Source organism: Nakaseomyces glabratus, chromosome F (assembly GCF_010111755.1).
Source record: "Nakaseomyces glabratus chromosome F, complete sequence".
Lineage (NCBI taxonomy): Eukaryota > Fungi > Ascomycota > Saccharomycetes > Saccharomycetales > Saccharomycetaceae > Nakaseomyces > Nakaseomyces glabratus.
Genome location: NC_088956.1, coordinates 208936 through 234800, shown reverse-complemented (window position 1 = coordinate 234800; position 25865 = coordinate 208936). Strand labels below are relative to the sequence as shown.

Sequence of the window (25865 nt, the reverse complement as noted above, 5' to 3'; positions counted from 1 at the left end):
TCGTATAAGACGATACTATTATAGATGCTATAAATGTCATAGTAGCTATATGCATGTATATATACATCTGCAAATGACTGTTTGTTCTGAGTAGCTCAGTTTCTTAAGTAAAAATGGAGTTATATAGTACTATGCGTAATAGCTCTTCCACAGAACACCTTCTAAGTCTTCTAGCTCATCGTAAGTGAATGCTTCTCTGTCGAACTGCCAGGTGTCTGCCCTGACTTTCTTGAAGTTGCTCAGTGTTTCCTTAGCGGTAGAGCCTGCCATTCCTGATGTCCTGGCCCAAGAGGCTAGTATACTGACCTGGGCGGGGATCCATTTAGGCAATGGGAACGCGTATGGGAATGCAGATACTATGGCACTCAAGCCAAGGACACTACCGTGGACATTAATGTCATTTCTGGAGAGTTCCTTCTTTTCTTTGTAGCTGTGATTTTCCAATTGGTCATCAAATTTAGAGATAAGCCTTTCAAGTTGCTTGCGGTCCGCAAGGTTGTGAACAATACCTGATAGAACTTTCCCGGCAGTTGTTCTTATCTCGATGGATTGGGAGTTGTACAGATGACCAACCACAAAGTCAAGTATCTTCTTTTTGTCCTCTTTTGAAAGCTGTAACAACTGCAGAGATTCAAAATGCTCTACAAACGTTAACTGCAACTTAATTTGGTTTGTTGTGTGAAGATACTCATCACTGCAAATAATATCAACTATATCTCCAAGAATTCTGTGCCCAACTGGAACAAAGGCTAATCTCATAAAAATCTTTGAAGGATCTATTCCAGCCAGGAAGCACATCTCCTTATTTTTCATCAGTAGCGCTAAGAATGGCACGATATAACCAAATAGATATGGAATCAATAAAATTTTATTTGGTCCACGCAACATTTCCGTCATCCAGTAGATTACAGTTGAGGTTAGATAGAAATATCTGGTCTTCAGAACCTCTTGTGGAGTCATTTTGTCATCAAGTTTTGCCGCCTCTGAAAATACGTCTGAAAATATTTTCTTAATAATATCATCAATGTACTTTGGGACTCTTTTCAATTGGAGATTTAGACCATCTGTCGATTTATCCTTTTGATTTAAAAGCAGATAAGTCGATTCGTAGCCTGGATTGGATACGTTTTGTATTATAGTTGAAAAGGTTTTCCCAATGGCAGATCTAACCTGATCATATTGGTGATCAAATGCCAAATATGAAAAATCAGAACAAATACTAGGCATTCTATACTCAAGTCCCATCAAAATACCTCTCCACATATATATTCTAGAAGACTGATAAAATGCAGAGTCAATATCTTTCAAATTCGACATATTTGAGAAATGCTTGTAAAATGGTTCACAGCGCCTGATATCCACTACTGCTGGTAGCCACCAAGTTATTGTGGACCACACTTCAAATGCATCATGGTTTAGATCGTTAACCAAACATTCTGGCAAGAACTCATCTAGAAACACATCTCTATCTTTTTTCTCTACTTCAGTCATGAATTTACTTCCAGAAACAAGAGCACCAAAAATCTCAGCAGACATGATCATGGATGCTTTACTGTCTCTTTTGTAAAACTCTCTACAAAGCCCACAAATATCACATATTTTCAAATCACAGAGTTCATCACTGATTAGTAACAATACTAGTACAAAGAAAGAAACATTACTGCTACTGAATACATTTTTAGATTCATTATCCTCAACAAAACCGTGACATAATTCCCTTAACAAGTCAACACTTAAATATTTTCCAAAATCTGACAATATGCCCTCCTCATTTTCACGTAAGTTTATAGGATATTTGCTAGTTTTAACCACATACATGCTGCTGCCCCAAGATAGCCAACCAACAAAACATTTCGCATCAATGAAATAGTTAGAATCCTTAAAGTTAGTCATTTCTTTTGAAAAGCTTTGAGAAAATGTTGGATCAGATGTTTCTATCTTAGTCATATATCCTGGAAGAAACGAGGTTTTATAAGCATTCATAGTATCATAATTATAATCAGAGAGTGATAGAATTCTATTTGCAATCATAATGAGAGATTTAATAGTTAGATGAGTAACTTTTGGATGATTCAAACTCAATTGATCAAATATAACTTTTATAGTATCTCTCTCTGGAACCATCTCCATACTTGATTGAAGTTTAGTTAAAAATCTAACCAATAATAAGGAGCGCTTCCAACTATATCCTTGATTATTTCCCAAAACCTTTGACATACTGTTCTGTAGATGAGTGATAATCCTGTAATAGTCTTTTCTTTTTTTGGATTTTGCCGACAGAACTGCCTCTACCTGAATAGAGATATGAGGATCTGGTGGTCTAATTGATGAGCCTGTTGTTTCGTCTAGCAAACAAATACTCGACGGTAGTTTCAGACCGGAAATCAAATCGTCTAATATAGATTCAGCTAGTGTACCAACGTCATATTCATCAATATCAAGACATTTAACCAAATTAATGAAGACAGTTTCGATATTTTTGTAATCAGAAAATAGTTTTTTATTTATTTTTTTGATCCTCAAAATTTGAAGCAAAACAGCCAGCTGTTTAAATTCAGATGCCTTTAGTGCAACATGAATTTCCGTTAATAATTTCTTCATAATGATAGAGTAAGAACCAATAATCTGCTTCATACAATGCACCATTGTACCTTGGGCTGGTTTATTAATGTCGGGATATATAGACATTGCCAAATCCAAGACATCTCTTAAAAGTTGAACCTCAATTTTAGATGGTTTTCTGTTTGTAGATCTAAGTAAAACCCTGTTTTGATGAAATACATCCGCTCTCACAGCTAAGAATGTTCGAGTATACGGTTCATCTAAATGAGCAAGATATTGGATATTTTCAATAAAATCTAAGCTTAGAAACGCTGTTGGGTCCTCATTAAATACTGTTTCTTGGCCGACATCCGTAAACCATACTTTGATAGCATGTAGTAAAATTTGAAATAGGTATGTGTTATTTTCAGCATTTTTGACCAAAAATTTGAGAACTTTATGCAAAGTAAGTCCCACTTTTGATCTAATTTTATGTACTTTGAAATAACCAGGGTTTCTAAACTTATCAGTCACCGAGGATCCATAGTGATAGTTGTACTGGAACATATCGAGCTCTCTAAATGCAACACCTGCATTTATGGAGGAGGTAAAATCATTATGGAAGCCAGGCACAGGAGTGGATACCCCAGATGGCGCTTCAGAAGTCTGATCATCTAAAATCAATTCGGGATCGTCATCTCTTATTTCAATTGTATCTGAATGCTCATTTCTTTCATCGTCGGAATCTTTGTATGAAATATATTCATCATCACCCTTATCAGACCTGATCTGTTCTAAGTCAATATCCAACTCTTCAGAATCGCAGTTGCTATCCCTTATCTGTTTTAGCAAGAGTAACGTTTCTCCATAAGAAAATCCCTTCGATTCATTTACTTTATTTTTGTTAAAATCAGGATCAAACAATAAACTAGCCCCAGACAAACAATGAGTTAAGAGTAATAGATACTTTTCAATTTCATCTTTATAACCTTTGCTCTTATTTGCACCGTTTATGATTTCATCCAGCTTTGTGAACGCCAGATTAGTATACTTCTCTATGACCATAAGTGCCAACTCAACTTCCATATCAGTTGGTACATGCCATTTGATGTTCAAGTTTTCTTCTTCATATTTTTTATCAGAAAACTGCAATCCACCCCACCTTTTAATATCAGGTATAGCAGAAGATTCGGGAAATAATCTGGTATCAACTACTTCTGTCGCAATCAAAGTGAACAACATATTGTGAAGGATGATAGATGTCAAAACGTCAATGGGAGGGTTTGTAATGTTCTCGTAAATGAAATCCAGAAAATCCATAATATCATTTGATAGATCTAGTGTGGTCGCGTGAGTCTGTCTTAAGACATCGTTCAATGCTGTTAAGTATAATACCAACTTTACATCTCTAGCTTGAACTTCCGTTGAACTTCTTAGTGATCCTGCTCCTTTTTCTATTTGATCCTTGATATGATAAACCAACATCGGAACAAGAGATTTCGCTAAAGAACTATCTCTCCTTACAAACGCTGCCAATGGTATTGTGATAAGTTCGTGATGCGGTTCATTACCTTTAAAATTCTCATTTGTCCAAAATTTATCGGAATAGAATTTAAAAAACTTCTCAAACATTTCATTATCCATACTTTCCTGCATTATTATCGTCGTTTGATTCATTTTGGTTACCAAAGAACCTTCAATATCTACGTCAACAAAATCATAAAGTTTATCAACAAAGACCTTTATCATAGTTTCAAATATTGTAGTGGAGGCTCTGAAAGCATTTAAGAGTACTTCTTCATCAACTTTGAAATCTTGAGTGTCATTTAGTTTCATATGATAGTAATGCTCTGTCAGGAACGGCAAAGTTGTAGACTCAAATGTCATAAATTCATCCTTGCTTACCAGATTTTTTATCGGCACAAAACAAAATACTGTTGCAAGTGCATTCACAATTTGCCCAGTTAATTCAATATCATTAGTGTCTAATTTAGAGACCAAGTTAGAAATAATATTTGTAACGTGAATACGGTACAGACTATCTTCAACCATGTATCTAACTGTTCTTGTAAATTGCTTCAGCGAGGAAATAATTCTATGTCTAGAATTTACATATTCTCCCGCTAACGCATCATTTAGATCATTGATTATCTTGTTGAAGATCAAGTGCCTATTCTTAGGATTCAAATCCAACAAGTATGCCAAGCATGAAATATAATAGTTCGATACATCTGAACTCTTATTTTGAGATCCAATATTAATAATATTCAACAATGAATCTGTAAGTTTCACATGACAGTAAGGCGTTAAACAAAACTCAGTATGAAAATTAGCAGCCTTCTCTTCACTATATCTTGCATGATACATTTTCACAAAACTGTGAATAAATTTGGCTATAGGCGAGGTCCAAAAGCCAGTATTTGAAGGATGAACAAAAGTTTCAATAGCACTGGTCAATTCATCAAGTTTCTCAAAAAACTCATCTGCAAATTTACCATTAATAGAATGAATGAAAGGCCTTGCAGTTCTAGTATATGAATGAATCTGACCGTCACTTCTCAAATGACCCTGTAGCCTATTAAACATGAAATTAAGCTGATCCTCAGTAAAAATGCCAAACTTTCCAAAATTGATATAATCTGTTTTCCAGGAGCCATCTTCTTTTAACAGTCTGACATGTGCATCCTCTGAAACCATACCTGTCAAATCGTACATATGGGTATCAATTGCAACATTTGCGCTGACTGATCCCCATAAACTAAAACATAAGGAGAAATAGTCCGTTATTTTTGCCTTGTCATTATAATGGAAAGGAACAGATGATGATAGTATTGGTAGAACTGCAGACATGGTTGAGGGTGCTAAATTAGATAACAATTTTTTCATTATATTCTCAAGAATGGTGTCGTCTGATTCATCAAAAAAAGGTCTACAGGATAGAGACAGTCTCAACAGAAGTCGGAAAAATTGCAAGTCTTCTTTGGAGGACAGATCATATCTGCAATAATCAGAGTCTGGGTATGGAAGAAATTCCCATAGCAAATCGTATAATGCTTTGTAATCTAGAACCATACCATCCTCTTTTAACATCACAGTAAAATCAGTCCCTTGATCGTCTGTATCTACTAACGCTTCAAACATTTCAACAAACATCTTTCGATGGATATTCTGACCTTGACATAAAGAAACGTAATAGTATACAGTGGCAAGTGCCTTCCTCAGATGTACAGGAAAATCAAACTGCAGACAATTTTTTAGCTCGTTAGTCCAGTGATTGATATTTATGATAGTCGCAGAGCTGGCTGTGATCTTACCACTGCCAGGTCTATCAATATCAGAATATATGCTTTCGCCATAGAACTCACCTTGAATGTCATCGTCATCTAGCTGATCTGTAGTATAGCCGGCATCTTCAACATGAACAGTGTCTCCAGAAAGTCGAAACATGTCCGTTTTCATCGCCAAGTCATCAACAGAACCCTTGAATTCAGCCAAATCCTTACTTGAGATCGAGATCAGCCCTTCAATATCTAGGGACTTAATCGCAATGTAAAGATTAACGATGACATGACATAGGTATTTAGCTTGGTCCAAGTGAGACTCGACATTATATGGCAGATAATCTGCGATAATGAACTTGGGCTTCACTTTTCTGCTGTACCATCTGGAATCCGGGTCATATATATTCTCCCTGTGGAGCCTTTCATCTGTCACATAGTCCAGCCCATAAGCCTCTAACCTCTGTGACATTACTTTCTCAGAATCCATCCCATTGAAGCTTCTTTCATCGAGCAAAGTAGGTGTCTCAGACCTCGCCCGCAGGTTCCGAGCAGCAGCAGCCAACATCCCACCACGCGGGGATTTGATCCGATTCCGAACATCACCACCAGAAGCTGGCCTCTGTGGCGTTTCCATAATCTTCATCTGCGCCAATGCCCCCTTTTTGGAAGGCACCGGAGCATGTATATTGTCAGTCATCCTACTTAATTTCTTTTCTCTAACAACGGTGCAAGTTAATTACTATGCGTCTTTGAAAAGTTCTTTAAAGAGACCGCTATTACGACAGAATAGAATTGAGTAGTACCAAGTCCCACTTATATATAGTCCCTTTGTCAATGAACTGCAAAAAAAATTAAAACTGGGGTGAGCCATCGCTAAATTTCAGAAACCAATCCACTAATAGGCAAGACCCTTAAAAAAACTGCAAAATAGCTGGTAGATCAACCCATTCTTAGTGGAGCCCGCTGTGCAGTGTTTTCTTCATGTGAGTGCTCCCTTTACTATATGGGGGGGGTGGCGTTGTCTCAGAAAGTGCCGTAGAGAATTAGGGAGATTCTACCTTTAAATAGAGAACAATGGACGTGCTGCATGACTCCCGCTACTGGTGGTATAGACCAGATGTTATTTACACATCAAAGCCAAATGCTGTTTGTCTCAATGTGACGCTTCAAAACAATTTTTACCCTTGATAATATTTTTTTTAGCTAACAATTAATATATATTTCTTTGCCTATGTAGCATATTGGTTCAGGTCCAGAGTAACTATCTTAGAACTGTTTTCCTGTTGCTGTCTGAACACACCCACTAAGGCGTCTGATTTCTCAAACATAGTGTTTTTTAGAGAGATGACGATGAATTGCAGGTCCGGGTTGCCATGTCTGCGAATGTATGCTGCTATGCGTTGTACGTTTGATATATCTAATGCTGCGTCTACCTCGTCCAGAATGAAGAATGGACTTGGATTGTATGAGTTAATGGCAAATAACAGAGCCAGAGCAGCCACGGTCTTCTCACCACCAGATAAGTACTCCATATCTTTAAAACGTTTCATAGGTGGCGTGGCATGGTAACGAATTCCAGCATTGAAGGGTTCGTCTTCATCTTCAATCGTCATAGATGCACTACCTCCTCCCAGGATCGAGGTGGAATTCACATTCCTGGTTAACTCACTATATATGGCATCTAGGTGCTCGTTGATCTTTTCAAAGGCATTTTCAAAGAGCTCTTTCCTCTTTTGCTTAACTTTCAAAAACTCATCAAATACCTTTCTCTCTTCTGTCTTCAATCCTTCTGTCTCCTTATCCACTTCGTCAAACCTAGACTTGGCGTCATCAAATCTCTCAACAGCTCTCGCATTGGGCTGAAGCTCCTCTAGAACATCATCTATGTCTCTAATTTGATTATTAAGATCTTGCTTCACAGCAGCACTAGTTGCCTCCTTATACTTTCTCGGTAACTTGGAGAAATCAATTTCAATTTTTTTGGCAATTTCAATAGCCTCATCGTCAACTTTCGAAGCAGGTAATTCTTCCAAACCGACTTCTGATACAACTGGGACAATAATACCTGAAACTTGACAGTTCTTGAGAATACTCATTTTCTCGAGATCTAATCTTGTTATATCATCCTTGATCTCGTTTCTATCACTCTCAATTGATGCTAGCCTATTATTATATTCTGAAATAATGTCTTCAGTGGCTGACGCATCTTTCTGCTTCGAATCAAACGCAGCCTTAATTGATTTCAATTCTTCATTCTTACCATCTAATTCGCCCTCAAGAGTTTCGATAGACAATTTTATACTCTTCTCTTGATCGACTAACTCATTGAGTTCATGTTGCACAGAGTTCTTTGTTTCTTGAACATTTTGTAAACGATCCTTGGTGGCATTGCACCTTCCTGTTTCGAACTCAACTTTGTTCTCCAGGTTGAGTATTTGCTTTTGCAAAATTTGCAACTCTTTGGTTTGCTTTCTTATCATTTCCCCCGTATGTGATTCATAATCCTTCATTGTAAAGCCCACCTTCTCAGTTAGTCTAGCAAAACATTTTTCCTGTAGAGCTTCTCTCTTTGTATTCCAATCTCTTATCTCATCTTCAAGACCAGATATTTTATTCTCCAGATCTTTCACTTGAGGAATGAACTCCCTATCAATAAGGTTGTTATGATGATTAATCTCCGTTTCAGTTTCTTCAACAGCTCTCTTAGTTTGGGTTATCTGGGTACGAATATATGAAATCTCAGAGGTCAGTGATGATAAAGAGATTTCTAATTCACGTGCTATTAAAGTAGATTGTCTGCTCTTATTTGCCGCCTCTTCCACATCAACAATCAACTTGTCCTTCAAATCCAACAAGCTTTGGTATTCATCTTTGTCCCATCTATTAGCACTGTCACTAGTTATACCACCAGTCATTAAACCTGTTTTATTAATCAAAGCACCATCAAGTGTCACGATCTTTACATTTGCATTCTTATTCCATTTCAGATCTCTAGCTATGTCCAAGTTATCACAAATGATAGTATCGGAACAAACATAATACATGGCACGTACCAAATCATCTTTATATTCAACAGTATTAATTGCCAATGTATACGTTTCAGATTCTGGTACCGGCATTCGGGGTGTAGCAGCATCAATTGTATCCAGCGGGATAAAGGATATTACACCAGCTCTCTGCTTTTTCAAGAACGAAATACACTCCTGAGCAACAGAGAGACTATCTACAATAACAGAGTCAAAATTCTTACCTAATACGGTTGAAACAGCTAGCTTGTATTTATCTCTCTTGGGTTTGCAAAGTTCATGAACAAGACCTCTAACACCAGGGAAGAATCGTTTTAACATTGCAACATTCTCACGCAACTTTCTCTCTTTATTAGATTCTCTTTGTGTGGCATTTAAATCATCAAGCTTAACTAAAGTATCTCTTAACTTATGGTTTAAGTCAAACTCCTTATTATTCCAATACTCAATATCCTTCTGAGTCTTTCTAAGTTCGTCCAATTTATGGGAGTGAAGATCGTTCTTTTCATTCAGTAAGAGTGTGCTGTCTCTAATCTTGGCATCTTGTTCCTCTTTTTTAGTCACTAGTTCATCTTCTATTCTTTGCTTAGATATCTCTACTTTGTCATTAATGATTTTTAGATCAGCAGTAATCTCTTCTTTCTTGTTATCCAAAAGATTTAAAGTGTCTTCAATTTCGATACCACCATTATTCAAGTATTCTCCTTTCAACTCATCATATAATTTTAGGTCATCTTCGCTCAGGGTGAATTTGTTGTTATTCTTTGATTTTGAAAGAATTTCTTGTTCAAAAGCATTTTTGGAATCTGTCACAACCTTCAATTGATGCTTATATTTCTCTAGATTTGCCTCTTCACGTTCAAGATCTTTTTGTAACGAATCAACTCTTTTGTCAAGATTTTTTAGTCGATTAATGGAAGCATTTTGAGGTATCTTGACAACTTTCAGATCAGACTCAGCCTTTTCCTTTTCCTTACTTATTGACCTTATGTGATTCTTCTTTTTTGTTAACAAAACAGCTTCTTTACTGAGAGCCTTCTTAAATACTTCTAGATTCTTCTCTTCGGCCTCTAACTTCTCTCTAATTACATCGACATCGTTTTGCGATTCCTCAAGTTTCTGTAAACACTGATATCGTTCATCTTCCATATGATATAGTTGCCATAAAGAGAGATTAGTCTGAACCCTTTTCTTCTTTTGAACATATTTCCTGTACTCTTCATCTCTGCTCATACCTTCTTTATAGGTCTTCAATTCAGCGTGGATCCTCCTTCTTTTCTTAATAGATTCTGTAGATGCCTGGCAGATCTTATCATATTGATCTTTTAGCTCTTCATATTCCTTTTTATACTGCATAGATCCTGATACTTCCTCAATCAACTTCGTAAGACCCAAGGGTGATTGGGAAGCAATCTGTTCAACATCACCTTGAAATACCAAAAAGTTCTTCGCTTTAATCAATATATTCTGGGATTCTAAAAATTGTGAGTACTCCTTGTAAGTGACAGTATTTCCGTCCAGTTTGTAAGAAGTATCTCCAAGTCTTGATATTAAGCGCATTAACTCGACTACTTTCCCGTCGTATTCATAAAAGGCCTTTACATAGGCAGTACGGTTCCCGTTTTCATCATTGTCTGCCCCAGTGGGTGTATTTTCCCTCGATATTATATCTCTGTATATTAAATCTTTCAAGGCGCTTGATCTCAGACTACTACTGCGAATACCTAGCACAAATGATATCGCATCCATCAAATTGGACTTACCAGAACCATTGGGACCGATAATACTAGTAAAATTCGAATCACCAAAATCAACATTTACAGTACCTTTGTAGGACTTGAAGTTGTATAACTCCAGACCAACTAATCTTCCCATAATTTTTGTTGCCTTAGCTTTGCAGATTTCTTGAGTTAACAATTTCTGGATTGAAAAGAGTTACTGACTAGAACACTAAATAAACATAAATAGCAACAACGTAATGTCTTATAATTTAGTTTTGGCGGCTAATCAGTTGTGATCCAACCATCGACACGATAATTGAAAGTAAGTGGATCTAAGGCAGTTGTCGGTGTTATTGCCAGAACATGCTTCGAAATCAAACACCAAACTATTTACGCGTATCATATTTTTCCCATCAAAAGTTCGCGTTTTTACTTCCGGGTAACTGCTGTATCACATGACTGGGTTTGGAACAGATTGAACTACACCACATGGACCTTGCAAAATGTATAGCAGTTCAAGGATTACCAAGTTCGTTGCTATAATGATAGCCTTAATTACCTTGATACTTACTTATTTATTTGATATTGTCCCCTTAACATGCTGCGAAAACTGACAGGTGTTTCAAACTCCGAGCACTAGCTATTCTGGCTGACATAACACAGAAATGGACACAATACCAGACATGCCCTTCAAACAGCAACTTCAGTGTAAATCCAACAGTTGCTAGTAAAAAAAGTTACTATTTAGTGTATCTGACTAATTTAGGGATCTCTAACTTAAAATGGAAGTTCATACTTCTTTACAATAGGACACAAAGCTAGGAATATCGCATTCTTTAAAAAAATTAAACAATGCACTGAAAAAGTATGCAAGAATATCTCTTCGGACCTTGTTTAGCAAAATATCGGAGTTTTTACTAAAGCAAAAGTCTCTAAATAGACTTGTGGATTTATTTTGTTAAGACAGCACTGTTTAGTTCAGTAATAAATTCTCGGAGCTTTTAGTATTACTACTTCTTCTGCAAAAATCCACTGTTATTTTTCCGAGTACTGTCGACTAGATATTGGTACAATTGTAGTGTTGCCATAAAACAAAAGGTATAGTAAACCAATTTATAGTGGGAATAATTGAAATAAATCACAAAACCACAAAGTCTGAATTATTTGCATAATTTAGAAAAATTACATATAAAAATAACGGTTCAAATGAGACATTTGAATTACATTTAGTTTTTAAACTACAGTTTTAAATATTTTTAAAATAGGTTATACTTCCAATTTATTTACTATAATAATTAAGAATCCCAGAATCTAAATAACTACTAATTAACCTAATAAACCAAGTTAGCTTCATATACAAAAAAAGAGGTACTCTAACAAGTTAAAGCATACACAAGAGAAGAAGACCAAAGAGAAACTCTCAAAATATAAAGTAGAAATAGCATAAGAACGCTACTTTTGGATTAATGTCTAAGACACCTCCGTACAAAACGGGGCGTGGAATTCACGATATTGACCATATTACTGCTCACGCAGTATACCTATTGAAGAATGAGGTTGACAGAATTATCAGCTATAATCCTTGGTCAATATCATGGGTTAGAGAACACGATAAACCTATTCTTTCAAGAGGCGCTAAAAAATTTATTGACTTTAAGAACAGTGATTTATTTTCATGCGATGTTGACTATAGGAATATTGTTCAGAAGGAAGCACATAAGTTAAGCAAAGTCATCTATAGACCTCCAGAAGATATTTGTAGCTCTGACTCAGACGCAAGACATTTGATACTAAATCAAAGAGAGGCTGAGAAGTGGATACAAATCGCAAACGCTACAACTTTAATCGCTTATTCTGTCGTAAATGCACACTTGGACCTTGAAGTGGACCCACAAGTGAGAACCACTCCACTTCCAGATGTTAAGTCTTCCATATCAAAGAGAAAAAGAACAACGAATCATTCAAAGTCAAAGGAAGGAAGTTCTTCTTCTGACACTGTTACTACTGCTGCTACATCCACAGTTGCTCCTACTGCTCCTACTGCTCCTACTGCTGCAACACCCACCAATATCCCCCCCAATCCTACCGTTACTGATCGTACAGTTACTGCACTTGCAGTATTGTTAGCTTTTACTGCTGCTGCTCAAGGGCACCCTATTTTAGATGGCGTTAACACAAATTTCAAAATTAATGACTCTGCGGCAGAAAGTGCTGACAAAGAACTTGGTGATTCTTCAGAGGAAAATGGTCAAATATTTTCTTCTGACAATAAAGAAAGCTCTACTTCTATTTCTCCAGAGGGCACTCCACCAAATCCAACTCTTGTTGGAAAGCTACCAGTTGAAATACAAGCGCCGGAAGTAACAGTGCGTAGGCCAAGGACTACAAAGGCTGAACTTCAAACTAAAAAATTTGATGCTAGCATTACCTTAGAGGCTTATTTGGTGAGAGGTTTATCTTTACCACCTGAACCCTTAGCTGCTTTTGTTGGGATCAGTTACTATCATTTCCATAGAAGTTTCAAAAAATATGTTGGTGTTACGATTGCCGACTATACCAGCCTATGCAGAAAAGTCTTCTATCACAATCAAGATGAGATGGAAAACTATAGGAATTACAAAGTTGGTTTTAATATGATAACCTTGGGCCATGGCAGTGTTGTCAGGGATAATAAATTCCTAAGGGATGAATTATTCACCAGTATTCCAGACAGAAATATTGAAAAGACTGATGTTCTTCTATCAGAATGCATTATAGCTTTAGATGTCAAGAAAGATAATGATGGCAATATCATCAAAACCAAGAAAGGTGAAGAAAATGATAGAGGAAACAAAAGTAGAAGAGATCGCCGTCAAAATATAAACAAGCTCTCTGTAACACTCAGAAAATTCAGTGCCGCCGACCTTTTCCTGGGTAAACACCGTAAGGATAAACATGGGTATAACAGTGATCTTTCATCAAGTCGTTACCTTTTTGATAGTAATACTATTGGGAGAACAGTGGACCCACAACCCATTAACACCTTTGTGGCAACCAACTCTGAAGACACAAACAAAAATCCTAAAGAAAATTCTGGAGTGAAAAGCACTACTCAGAATCATGTTGATTCCAAAGACAACACTACTATAGCCATTTCTGAGAATAGTAACGTTATGGTTACTTCAAGTGTTGCTTTAAACTCTCATAACGACTCCACTGTACTATCGGAAGATGATAATGATAGATTGGCGGATAAACACAATGAAACTGATACAGGGAAAGACAACTCAAAAGATGTCTCTTTAGAAACTATGAGGACAACTCAGACAGATAATATCAATCTTTCCTTAGTAGAAATTATGCCAACCTTCCCAAATAGTATTGCTTGCGAAAATAACAAATTGGATGGGCCATCTACTAAACCGTTAGCTGAACAGAATTTCATCTATTCACAAAGAGACCAGATTACCCCTCCTATTCTCAGTGTCAATAACTATTTTCTTCTACCTAGTAGTTGGGAAACCCCAAAGGATTTGATAAATTGCAACAATTCTGAACAAGGAATGGATAAAGCTTTGCTTGCTACTCCACCAAGTTCAACCGAGGCCCAAAACATTCCTCTCAATTCTTCAAGTAACGAATCAAATACAGAACAAGGTACTAGTTCAAATTCAAACTCTTTCAGAGAGTCTCCAAGCTTTGATGTTAGTGCAAATGAAGAGTTGATGGACTTCGATAGTCTTTTTGATTTCAGTATGCCATTTTTAGCTAACCAGGATTTCCTTCCTGAGGATTATATGAACTTGAATGAAAATGATCTTGATGCACTTAATGAAATCAATTTCAATTTAGACAATATTACTGAAAATAATGGAGACAATGACATTAATATGCATTTGGCAATTAATGAAAACGACGCAGATATCGACATTACGAACAAAATTCGAATTGAAGACATCTGGGAGGATCATGATATTACCCTCGTAGATGATTTTGTTAGCAATTCAGACCCTTTGACGTTAACATAAAATGTATCTGATTATTATTGATTCAATATATCTGACAAATGTTCAGACTACATCACATAAAAAAAAAGTTAAAAACTATAGAAATAATTAAAAAAACAAAAAAATGACAGTATTCTAACAAATTGTTTTACAGTATAATTGGAGCAATATTGTTAATATTTTGTTGAATGCTAATGGACCTCTACTGTTATAGGTTTATTATGAGTGGTTTAATCTGTATTAGTAGAGGAAAAAAAAAATAAAAAACACAAAACATAAAAAAAAAAGAAGTCCTTATGTAGCTCTTTTTTTTATTGGTCCGATCACTTAACCTACCACTCGGTAGTGATCTGGTCCATTATATAATTACTCTATAGTCCTTTAATAAATATCAATTTTATTTTCTATAAGCCTGTTCATCTATTACTTGGGAAATTATTAATATTATGATGATTTATTAAAAAAACACAGTATTGAAGGCATCAAAATTTTTAATGAATATTTTATAATACTCTATAATTTTCTATCTCAATATATATATACAACACCATCCGAGAGTTTTGTACAGACATTTTAATTTACAACTGAGTAACTAATTTCATTAAACTTATCACAATTTTGAATCGCGTGTTTGCAAGGGCATCGCCAAAAACAGAAATTAATAAGAGGATTAACAATGTAAACATGATTCTTTCGAAGATTTGTAATACCTGAATGAGATACACAACTAATGAAAAGAACTCTGGATAAAGTTTTGTCAGTGTTACTTACTTAAAAGGTCTGATGGGTCTGTCATGGAGTTTACATCTGACTTAGAACAAAGAAAACAGCAAGATAAAAGCAGCTCTAGTATATTTGCATCCTCTACCACCGAGAATGAGGTTAGTAGTTCTGATTCAGAGGGTATCAATGATGCTGTTGAGAGGTCTAGAATATCGGAAGATGAGCTCAAGAAGCTAGAGTTAATTGAGAAGAAGAACGAGTTGTTAGAGAAGAGAAATCAATTACTAACTGAAGTTAATCAATTGGAGAGAGAAAGTGTGGAAATGATAGATAAAGCAAATAAAACCATTGATAAGAATGCCTTGGATGTTTTAAATGACTTATTGTCTTTTTCTCAAAAACAATCACAAGACTTGGAAGTCAATAAGTTGATCAATGGAGAATCGCTGGAACGACTTAGCTCATCTGTAAATGTCCATGGTGACACATCTGTTGACGATGAGTTGAAGAATAAATATGACAGCTTACCATTACTCAATATGAAACTGAGACTGAAATATTTAAGCCAATATTTGTACAAGGATATTAAAATCATAATAACTTCAAACTCAAAGAATGAGGGCTCTAATGTTTCCTTAAATGTGGAACTATATTTTCAGCGTTTTGAAAATATAACTTTCTCAGTAACAATAAAAATTGTCTACGATGAAGTTAATGAGGTAATGAAAGATTTTACGATAATATCAGTTTCTGACCAAGTACGGCTTGCAGTGCAGCCGCTTTTGCAAGTTAGAAACCCTTCATTCTTCTTACTAGCATGCTTTGAATTTGATAAAATACGGCAAAGGAGATTCAAAATTCTGCGAAGACTGCGAGATAAGTTTATCAAGAGAGTGAAAACTTGTGAATTACCTCGATCAGGTGAGTATATCCTGCTGCACACACACGATTCTTTAAAAGAGCGTGATATTTCACTGAGAATAGACTTTCAGGTGTTCTTTGAAGCTAAAAAACTCTCATATTCTCCATTCCCAACATCCAGATTAACATATGAACTGAAAAAAAACGGAAAGAGAATGCTCGACAACATGGTAGAAAATATCGCCGATGGTCTAATCAAGGAGTATGGTGTTGAAAAAGGACTTGAGGAACTATGCAATGCCTGCTTGTTCGCTGACTTATACAAACATTAGTAGTGACAAGCAGAAACATTTATTGTCAAGCATGAGACAATTAACAAATACAAACAAAATTAATTGATACCATTACTATCTATATGTGATCACTCTTTCAGAATGTCACAATGTTAGCATGCTATGTATGGAAGAAGTACAGTTGTAATATTATTTATGCAAGTAAAAAGAAACGTCATGTATTTATAAAACACTTCCCAACAAATATGGGGACAATGAATAGTCATCTAAGCTCAAAGTTCAAATTGATATCACAGTATATCATTACCAGTCACCTCCGTCACCTCCGTCATAGTTACCATCATCGAAGCCATCATTGTAGCCTTGATCGTAACCGTTATCGTAGCCTCCACCGCCACCATAACCGTTGTCATAGCCACCAGGACCATTGTCATAGTAGTTGTTTTCCACTACTGTAGTGTCCTGGTCATGGTGGTGGTCGAAGGCATGAGAAATTGCTTCTGCACCAAGCACACCTACACCCGCACCTGCTAAACTACCGAAGAAAGCCTTCTTCCCTACACCACTACTGCTCTTTTGCTGGGCAACTGGTGCCTGCTGATAAACTGGTTGTGGCATTGGAGCACCGCCATAGACAGGCTGTTGTGGAGCATACATTGGCATTGGCATAGGTTGCTGTGGTGGGTACATGGGCATCGGTTGTTGTTGAGGCACTTGTGGCGAGTAGTATGGTTGAGGAGAGACTGGCGCTGGTGGTTGTGATCTGTATGTGGTCTGTGGTGGCGGCGCAGGCTGCGCTCTACGGGCTGAATGTGGAGGGGACACAGAGCCTCTGGCATACTCCTCTTTCGACTTATAGCTTGGAGGAGGCATCGGTGGCTTCGATATCTTGTTCCAGGTGGTACCCTCTGGCTCTTCCCATTGTGACCGCTTAGTTGCTAGGTACACATAGAACCAGGTCTGGTACTCATCATCAAACACTGCTTTCCAGCCTGAAGGAACGTTAGGAGGGTCGTCTTTACTCTGAGGCATTATTGAGATTGGTCTCGCTACCTTCCACAAGAGAAAAATTAATGGAGGGCGAATGTTATTATAAACATGATACTATATATATGCCCCACCCCATGCCCCTATACAATGAATAAGCCCTGATCGTCGATTCTACGGATCCATCGACGTTTGCGATTTGATAACGCAAGTGATTCCCCTACAACTACCGAGAAGGGACGAAAGTGATATGTTGTGCAGATCATTTTTACATAAGCTGACGACATCAGAAATTGATAGATTCTCTCTACCCTATCAGCCAACCTTGCTACAATGAGAGGCCTCCACATCCTCTTGAGTATTGCAAATGATGGACATCCCATTCATTACAGGAACCCTGCCCAGCTTACCACCGTGCGCAAAATACATAGCCTTCAAATAGAAATACATACAAACACATACCCCTAGTTAGACATAAAACTCTGGTAACACTTGGCAAGAATATACCACTACATATTGGCCTTAGTAATGGCCAGTTTATGCGATGAGCTGTGAATGCTTATATTCGTACCTACACACGTAGTGCCATTTCGGTGCCCAACTGGAAACTTTTCAGGAAGCGCAGTCTGTTTAAGGATCACATACAAGGCACTGTGCCGTCGAGTTTTAAAGGAAGACTATTACACAGTTCCTAAAGCAATTGTTGCAAATGATCAGCTCTTTATCTGTTTTCGAGGAGAAGTTTTATTACTACTACTGTCTGGTGCACATTCCGATCACAGTGCTTGTGGACTCCAGTGTTGCTGTTCCGGACAAGTGGGTCCTGCTGCCTGGGCTAGTGCAATGGCACATACGCCAGAACAACGACTTCCTGCTGCATGAGAAGCCCATGTGGCTGCAGCTGTTTGTGTGGTGGGAGCTAGTCTTCCAATTGCCGCTGTTCTTCTACTTCGCCCACCAGTTCAAGAAGATCTGGGCCCTCAGATCGAAAGATACCAAAAACGCCAAGGCAGAGCGGGCCACCACGAAGAAGTCCCTGTACTTGTGGCTCCGCGTATACGGGCTAAACGCCGCCCTAACCACCTGGATATGCATAGTCGTGATCCTCTATAGGGGCTACTACCCGTTTACGCTGGACGCATCCCGCATCGCAGGAACCAAGCTGGAAGTGAGGGACACCCTGGCCCTTATGGGCCTGTACTTGCCTACTTTCCTGCTCCCATTGCGCCTGTGTATGCTGCAACAGTGAGCATCCATACAGACCCTCCCATCCAGCACCGTAACCATGATTCAACTGGTTGGTCCATTATTCCCCATTCGCATCAACAATCCCCCGAATTTCGCGTTTGTACGGTACTTTCTAGGGGGAATCACCCTTTTCGCGTCCTTCGCTGCAGAAAAAGAAATTTGGCAACATGCTGGGCTTCGAGATGGCTGGGCATAGTGGACTGTGAGTGTTGGATGTGAGTGTTGGATGTGAGTGTTGGATGTGGCATTAGATATGGATGTGGACTAGGATGGCCATCGTTGCTTCTTTCCGATATATAATACACGTATGGACTTTTCGCCAATCCAATCTGTTGGTGGGATGGCGAGAGTGCGCTTTTCTATATAAGAAAGAAGTATTACAACGAGTATATATTTTAGAATAACAAGAACAGCAATACCATTGAATAGCGAAATGATGGAACAGTATGTGCCTCCCGGGAAGAGGCTGTTTCAAGCGAGGCATAGAGTGAGCAGGCGCGACTTGCAGCATTACGGGGAGACTGATTGGACCACGGTAAAGGATGAAGTGGTGAAGGATGATGACCTGTTGGGCTACGCGGTGCCCATTATCGATAACGGGGACCCTCGCATTGCCAGGCCGTTCAAGCAGGCGAAACAGCTGCCTTACAAGGCTAAAGCGGGCTCGCTGGCTGCTCCACTGGCTTACCCAGCTCAGAATAGAAGTGCGCTAAGCATAGATGGCACTGGGTCGCCGGCGTCCTCTACGTCGTCTATCTTCAGCGTACAGAACTCATGTCCTGAGGTTGGGGATAGGTATAGTAGCAGCACGATGGATTCACTGGTTGAAGGGCTGGACCCCACGCTGAAATTCAACATGCAACGTAACATCAGTGTAGACTCTCTGATCCAGGATAACAACAAGCGTATCTCAGAACACAGAGACTCACTGGCCCTCCTGAAAGAGTACGAGTACAACGAACGCAAAGAATCCAACAGGTCCAGTAAAGACTACTACCAAAGCGGAATAGATCGCATTGAACATGAAACGAAAAGAGAACTACGCAGATTACGTTACGAAAACAGAGCCTTGCTACAAAGAGAAGATGCCCTAGCAAAGGTATGGCGGTCGATTAGGAACTGCAAAGATGACGGAGCACTCTTGTTAGCACTCAGGAAACACCATGTCTACTGGTTCGGTATACCTTCCGATTTGAGACTGAAAGTGTACAAGTTGTGTCTGTATCAAGATGGCGTAGCACCACCGGTGCATTCTCTTGGTGCAGCTTTGTGCAAGAGACTCGGAGATGTTAATATAGTTAAGCAGATCATAGCCAATATAAACAAGGAAGTACCCTGGTTGCTGCGGATCAGCGGGACCGGGTCCAAGTCTCAGGATTCACGTACATCGCCATCTGAGAAGTCACAAGCCGCAGTGCTAGAGACGAAGATGTATGGCTCCTACCCTGGCCTATACTACCATCTCAAGGACAAACTACACCTGGATATATGTGAGCAATTCATGAAACCGTTGCTGCGTACTGTGCTTCTGCGCATCTTGTACCAGTGCCCTCACGATGTAGCCACGCTAGAGCTTCTGGACATCGTAGTGGTTTCAATGCACTACCACGAACTGCAAACGGTGCTCCTGGACCAAATGCTCAACGCAATACTGCAAGAGTGCCACTTCAAGTTCTTCCATGAATCCCTACACGCTATCAATAATGAGATCAAATCCACCGAGCTAGACGTCTTCAGGTTCCTGGAAACGCTGCGGAAACCACACGCTGAACATCTATAACTATGTAGCATCTACAATATAGCCACCCAACCTACCCAAACCAACTAATACACATCCCTAAAGATATTCTAAATCACATCAACTGAAATACTCTGCTGACCAATGAGCAACCGTATAATCCTCACACACAACATCACCATGTACGTCACAGCACTCCCACTCCGACACTTCGGCTTCCAAAGGGGTGGAGTCTGGCGGGCCCCCAGCAAGTGGGACCCGATGGAGTCAGACCTGGTGGTATATAAAGGGCAGGCTGCTTCTCCTGGGAGTTTCTGGTTCTTGGCGGCTAAGAACAGTGCCAAATACATTGAAGTACGTTGGGAATTCAGGAACTGCAAGGTACGCTATCAATTTGTGTAGCGGAGACTGATTAAATTGAAGTTCAACCGAAAGGGAAAAGATATAAAAGTTTTGAGAGAATGTTTAGAGCTGTGTCGAGACGTGGGTTTTCCTCCTCCAGCTATTTAGCTGCTATCAAGAAGCAGCACGATCTGGTAATCATCGGTGGTGGTCCAGGTGGTTATGTGGCCGCTATCAAGGCTGCGCAGCTAGGGTTGGACACTGCGTGTATCGAGAAGAGAGGCAGTCTGGGTGGTACCTGTTTGAATGTTGGTTGTATCCCATCCAAGGCTCTGTTGAACAACTCCCATTTGTACCACCAGATCAAGTCTGACACAAAGAACCGTGGTATTGATGTTAAGGGTGACGTTGAGATCAATGTTGAGCAATTCCAAAAGGCAAAGGACACTGTGGTTAAGCAATTGACTGGCGGTGTTGAGATGCTGTTCAAGAAGTATAAGGTCAACTACTACAAGGGTGTGGGTAGCTTTGAGAGTGAAAATAGCGTGAAAGTTACTCCAGTCGAAGGCATAAAGGGCACTGTCGAGGACGAAACCATTATCGAGGCAAAGAATATTATTATCGCCACTGGTTCTGAGGTGACTCCATTCCCAGGTATCAAGATTGATGAAGAGAGAATTGTTTCTTCGACTGGTGCATTGTCTCTAAAGGAAGTTCCAAAGAGATTGGCCGTTATCGGTGGTGGTATCATCGGGTTGGAAATGGGTTCTGTCTACAGCCGTTTAGGTTCTAAAGTCACTGTTTTAGAATTCCAACCAAAGATCGGTGCCTCAATGGACGGTGAAGTTGCCGCTACTTCTCAAAAATTCTTGAAGAAGCAAGGCTTTAACTTTAAACTATCCACTAAGGTCGTCTCTGCCGAAAGAAACGGTGATGTTGTCGACATTGTAGTGGAGGACACTAAGTCTGGTAAGACTGAAAATATCCAGGCCGATGTACTACTAGTGGCTGTCGGTAGAAGACCATACATTGAAGGTTTGGGCGCCGAGAAGCTTGGTCTAGAAGTCGACAAGAGAGGACGTCTAGTCATTGATGAACAATTCAGCACAAAGCACCCACACATCAAGGTTATTGGTGATGTTACATTCGGTCCTATGCTTGCACACAAGGCTGAAGAAGAAGGTATTGCTGCAGTAGAATATATCAAGAAAGGCCACGGCCATGTCAACTATGGTAACATCCCATCTGTCATGTACACACACCCAGAAGTTGCCTGGGTAGGTAAGACTGAGGAACAATTGACCGAAGAGGGTATCAAGTACAAGGTTGGTAAGTTCCCATTCATTGCCAACTCTAGAGCTAAGACCAACATGGAAACTGAAGGTTTCGTTAAGATCTTGATCGATGCTGAAACTGAACGTATGCTTGGTGCTCACATTATTGGTCCAAATGCTGGTGAAATGATTGCTGAAGCTGGTTTAGCTCTAGAATACGGTGCCTCAGCTGAAGATGTCGCAAGAGTATGCCATGCTCACCCAACTTTATCTGAAGCATTCAAGGAAGCTAACTTGGCCGCTTTCGACAAGCCAATCAACTTCTGATTCGTCCGTTTAAGGCTGTTTTATTTAAGAAAGAAGTGTAGCAAAGTAACCTTGGTCAACAAAAAAACTAAGGTATTTACATTTGCACAAATTATATTTTTTACCACTAATATTTTATATTCAGGCTTGATATTAAGAGGCATTATGCTCAATCCCGATATTATGTATATACAACTAACAGAAAAGTATCATTTTAACATGAACTAGAGACCTAATTAAGTTATGCATTTCCCAATTGTATAATTTACAAATTTTAAAAAAAGAAAATAATTATTCAATATTCTATTTTTTATGTCTAGCAGCTTTCATTTTCTTATAATGACCTTTCTTACCGCTCATTTTCTGTTCTTGTATTTGGCTGTATTTTCTCTTGAAATACTTATTTGTAGTGTCATCGGTCATTAGAGTTTCCAGCATAGTAGATTTACGTTGCTTATTGGTGAGTCTGCTGCTGTAAAATTCTGTCTTGTCTTCAACTATAGTACCGACAGAGAATCTGTCGGGAACCTTCCAACGGTCTTTCTTATAGTGTCTCTTCGGATCCAAAGCTGCACGATGCTTTATCAGCAGCAAGTCACGCTGTATCTCACGCTTGGCCTTGTCGTCAGGCTTAGGTAAAGTGAACCACTCCTCGCTTGTCTTCTTCTTTTGAGCATCCTTGATCATCTTCTCTCTCTTCCTCCTTTCTTCTTCGGTGAGTCCCATCTCATGCTTTTTAACTTCACCCTTCTTAGTCTGAGCGAGTGAATCAAACCCAGTCTCTAACTTCGGTAGTCGCCTTAGCTCTTTTTCTATCCTTAGAAACTCCTTCTCTTTGCTGTCCTCATCATCAAATATAACTTTGTCCTCATTCAACTCATCTACTTTCGTCTTCGAAGTACCGTTCTCCTTTGAAGAAACCTCTTTTAATTGCTCAAAAAGAGCATCTATCTCATCCATAATTACTAATAGCGACTATTTGCTTTTGCCGATGCTTAAGACACTGAATATCTCTCCAGCAATAGCCATATATAGTGCTATATAGTATAGCTCATCGCACCATTTAAGCTCATCGCATTTTTTCAAAATTTGTGAAATTTTTCAGAATTTTGCAACTTCGCAGTGATTTCCAAATTAATCAAATTGTACTGAACAACAAAGTTGACAATAGTGACCTTAAATTAGATGGTGCATTCATATTTGAGCAACCCATAACAAGGTGTACGTACTGTATATCAATTAGTGTATGATTGAAAGTTGAGCAAGACTAACTCTGGCGATGTCATATGAAGAGCTGATCAAGAACGATTTACAGTTGCAATATGCAAGGAATGCTGTGCGGTATTACAAGTCTAATACAGTCCCTGAGTTTCTCGAGAAAGATCCACACAAGAAATCGGTAATACAGCGTCTAAGCGATACAGTGAACTCTCAGGCTAGCAGTGTCAATGTGTCAAGAAATTCCACTCCTGCACCATCATTGGGACCCATGAGTACTGCTGGCAGTGCCTCAGCCAATACTACTAGCAACGGACCTGGTGGCAATGTTAGAAGACATATCATCAGTGTAGATGATTCGTTGAAGATAAATTATGAAATGGTTAAGAATGTTCCCGGAAATTTCCCGTCCCGCATCGGCATAAGGACACCTGATGAAATGGATATGCATGAAGAAGAGTTACAGGATAAACTGGCGTTGGAGAACGAGGCTAATACCGTCAAGACGAAAATATATAAACAGAAACTATTTGATGATAATGACACTGTGCTGGAATTGGTGGGAACCCAGTTGAGCCACTTCCAGGATCCTCACACACCTTCTGATCAAAGCAAACCAAGACTGTCTCTACGAGAGCAGTTAGAGTGCCTTCAGAAAATTCAAGATAATTTACTGCAGGACTATAAAGACAGTCAAAAGGAAGAAAAGAAATGGTTTGTGCTAAAAGAGCTGTTGCTGGAGGCCAACACAGAGCTTGATCTCTTCAGCTCGCAAGATTACCCAAATAAGGTAATTAACCTTGGAGATGGCGCCTCTACATCACAACATTCGGATACAGCTTTGGTATTTAACAGAAATAAAAGACAAAAGTTGTCAAACGGGAGTTACAGCAGCATATTTTGAACCTCAGAGAATATCTCGCATGTTCTGTAGCAAATACTGGCTCTTAGTCAGCATTTTAAACATAAACTATTAGTTTAGTTGTAATAATAGGAAGAAATTACATAAACGCTAAGTAACATATAACCTCAGATCAATGACGGATGAAAAGTATGCTCACTAATGGTAGGCGACATTTATAGAATTATAGATTTTTAAAGACAATCATTTATTGGACTATAATATTTATAGACATAGAGACTCAAATTATTTATTTAGAGATGATTGTTGATAAGGTATTGTGTAACTGATGCACAACTGTTCCGGACTAGGTTATGATGAGCCTGCATCAATAACCAATGGTGCAAACTAAAATAGAATGAGCATTATTTTGCTCTTATTGTTCATTATTGATCTCAGTCAAAAAACAGGAAAACTGGCATACATGAAAACAGTGAAAAAACGAACAAGCTAACGGAATAAAGGCCTCAGACTATAAATTTAGCTTCTTCTAAGTCATTCAATTTCAATTCAAGATATTACGATTCCGTTATATGCGTAAGCTTGCATGATGTATCCATATTTTGATTATTTCTCGGACTCCTGTGAGACTTGCTGTTTCTTTTTCTCCTTTTCTATTAGTTTCAACACCTTTCCAGAAGGAGAGTAAAACGGATTTCTCTTCACCTTAGTTGCACTATAGTTCATGGAAGAAGAAGAAGATGGTGGAGTTTGTAAGGTCGAGGGGCCATAGCTACGACTTCTAGATCTTTGTAGTACCGACTGGGCAGACTTACTTCTCTTCATTTGTAGATTCTTGGATCGAAGGCTTAAAAATGTCGACAGATCAATATTTTCCTCGCTGTTCTCATTAATTTTACCTGCATGTTTCTGTTCTATCTGATAGTTTTTTAGGGCATTCCCTCTGGGCTCGCTGTTGTCACCAGTGACACTATGCTCTTTCGAATTGGTAACCACATCTGGAGGTGTCATGAGCTGTAACCCATCACCAATGTTCAAAAATTCATCAAAATCCACTAACTCGGTGTCCCCACTCGAGTTCCCGTGAAACTCCGTCTCAAGAACAGAAAGGTCCTCCATAGAGAACGAATAATCCAGCAAATCTTTCATTATAATCCTTTTATGAATTGTGTCTCCGCCAAGCGTCTGTTATTATCTCAGGAGAAATGCTAGTTGAACCGCAAACCAACCGTTTTCCTTCAAAATTGGCAGCCAAGAGCAGCTATTGTTGAAATTCTTATACTGCAGATATACCCAGGTCAACCTAACAGTGGTAGATCAATCAGATTGTGAAAGTGAACTTTGTTAATTATATATGTTTTCATGATTTCAAAGCACTCAATGGAAGGGATTTTCGCTTTTTTTTCTACGTTGACGCGTCGCTGAGGACACGAGCGAGTCGTCATGATACCGTTGACT

At 38.7% G+C, this 25865-nt stretch overlaps 11 protein-coding genes across 11 annotated transcripts; 6 read left to right on the top strand and 5 right to left on the bottom strand.

Moving 5' to 3' along the window:
* Positions 1–129: 129 nt before the first annotated feature.
* Positions 130–6519, bottom strand: BLM10 (proteasome activator BLM10; the record flags this gene model as incomplete). Its single annotated transcript, XM_446064.1, has 1 exon — positions 130–6519. The coding sequence occupies one exon, from the start codon at positions 6517–6519 to the stop codon at positions 130–132; it is 6390 nt and encodes a 2129-aa protein (XP_446064.1).
* A 532-nt stretch (positions 6520–7051) lies between these two features.
* On the bottom strand, positions 7052–10723 carry SMC1 (cohesin subunit SMC1; the record flags this gene model as incomplete). The annotated part of the gene is made up of 1 exon (XM_446063.1): positions 7052–10723. One exon carries the CDS (start codon positions 10721–10723, stop codon positions 7052–7054), a length of 3672 nt encoding a protein of 1223 aa, XP_446063.1.
* A 1312-nt stretch (positions 10724–12035) lies between these two features.
* Positions 12036–14576, top strand: GVI51_F01815 (helix-turn-helix transcriptional regulator; the record flags this gene model as incomplete). The annotated part of the gene is made up of 1 exon (XM_446062.1): positions 12036–14576. One exon carries the CDS (start codon positions 12036–12038, stop codon positions 14574–14576), a length of 2541 nt encoding a protein of 846 aa, XP_446062.1.
* Positions 14577–15349: 773 nt separating this feature from the next.
* CTF19 (Ctf19p) lies at positions 15350–16471 on the top strand (the record flags this gene model as incomplete). Its single annotated transcript, XM_446061.1, has 1 exon — positions 15350–16471. The coding sequence occupies one exon, from the start codon at positions 15350–15352 to the stop codon at positions 16469–16471; it is 1122 nt and encodes a 373-aa protein (XP_446061.1).
* Positions 16472–16735: 264 nt separating this feature from the next.
* WWM1 (Wwm1p) lies at positions 16736–17464 on the bottom strand (the record flags this gene model as incomplete). The annotated part of the gene is made up of 1 exon (XM_446060.1): positions 16736–17464. The coding sequence occupies one exon, from the start codon at positions 17462–17464 to the stop codon at positions 16736–16738; it is 729 nt and encodes a 242-aa protein (XP_446060.1).
* Positions 17465–18128: 664 nt separating this feature from the next.
* EMA19 (Ema19p) lies at positions 18129–18668 on the top strand (the record flags this gene model as incomplete). Its single annotated transcript, XM_446059.1, has 1 exon — positions 18129–18668. The coding sequence occupies one exon, from the start codon at positions 18129–18131 to the stop codon at positions 18666–18668; it is 540 nt and encodes a 179-aa protein (XP_446059.1).
* Positions 18669–19100: 432 nt separating this feature from the next.
* MLO50 (Mlo50p) lies at positions 19101–20447 on the top strand (the record flags this gene model as incomplete). Its single annotated transcript, XM_446058.1, has 1 exon — positions 19101–20447. The coding sequence occupies one exon, from the start codon at positions 19101–19103 to the stop codon at positions 20445–20447; it is 1347 nt and encodes a 448-aa protein (XP_446058.1).
* Positions 20448–20866: 419 nt separating this feature from the next.
* LPD1 (dihydrolipoyl dehydrogenase) lies at positions 20867–22348 on the top strand (the record flags this gene model as incomplete). Its single annotated transcript, XM_446057.1, has 1 exon — positions 20867–22348. The coding sequence occupies one exon, from the start codon at positions 20867–20869 to the stop codon at positions 22346–22348; it is 1482 nt and encodes a 493-aa protein (XP_446057.1).
* A 282-nt stretch (positions 22349–22630) lies between these two features.
* Positions 22631–23287, bottom strand: FCF2 (Fcf2p; the record flags this gene model as incomplete). The annotated part of the gene is made up of 1 exon (XM_446056.1): positions 22631–23287. One exon carries the CDS (start codon positions 23285–23287, stop codon positions 22631–22633), a length of 657 nt encoding a protein of 218 aa, XP_446056.1.
* A 319-nt stretch (positions 23288–23606) lies between these two features.
* Positions 23607–24449, top strand: IES3 (Ies3p; the record flags this gene model as incomplete). Its single annotated transcript, XM_446055.1, has 1 exon — positions 23607–24449. The coding sequence occupies one exon, from the start codon at positions 23607–23609 to the stop codon at positions 24447–24449; it is 843 nt and encodes a 280-aa protein (XP_446055.1).
* Positions 24450–25013: 564 nt separating this feature from the next.
* GVI51_F01639 (uncharacterized protein) lies at positions 25014–25556 on the bottom strand (the record flags this gene model as incomplete). Its single annotated transcript, XM_446054.1, has 1 exon — positions 25014–25556. The coding sequence occupies one exon, from the start codon at positions 25554–25556 to the stop codon at positions 25014–25016; it is 543 nt and encodes a 180-aa protein (XP_446054.1).
* Positions 25557–25865: the final 309 nt, after the last annotated feature.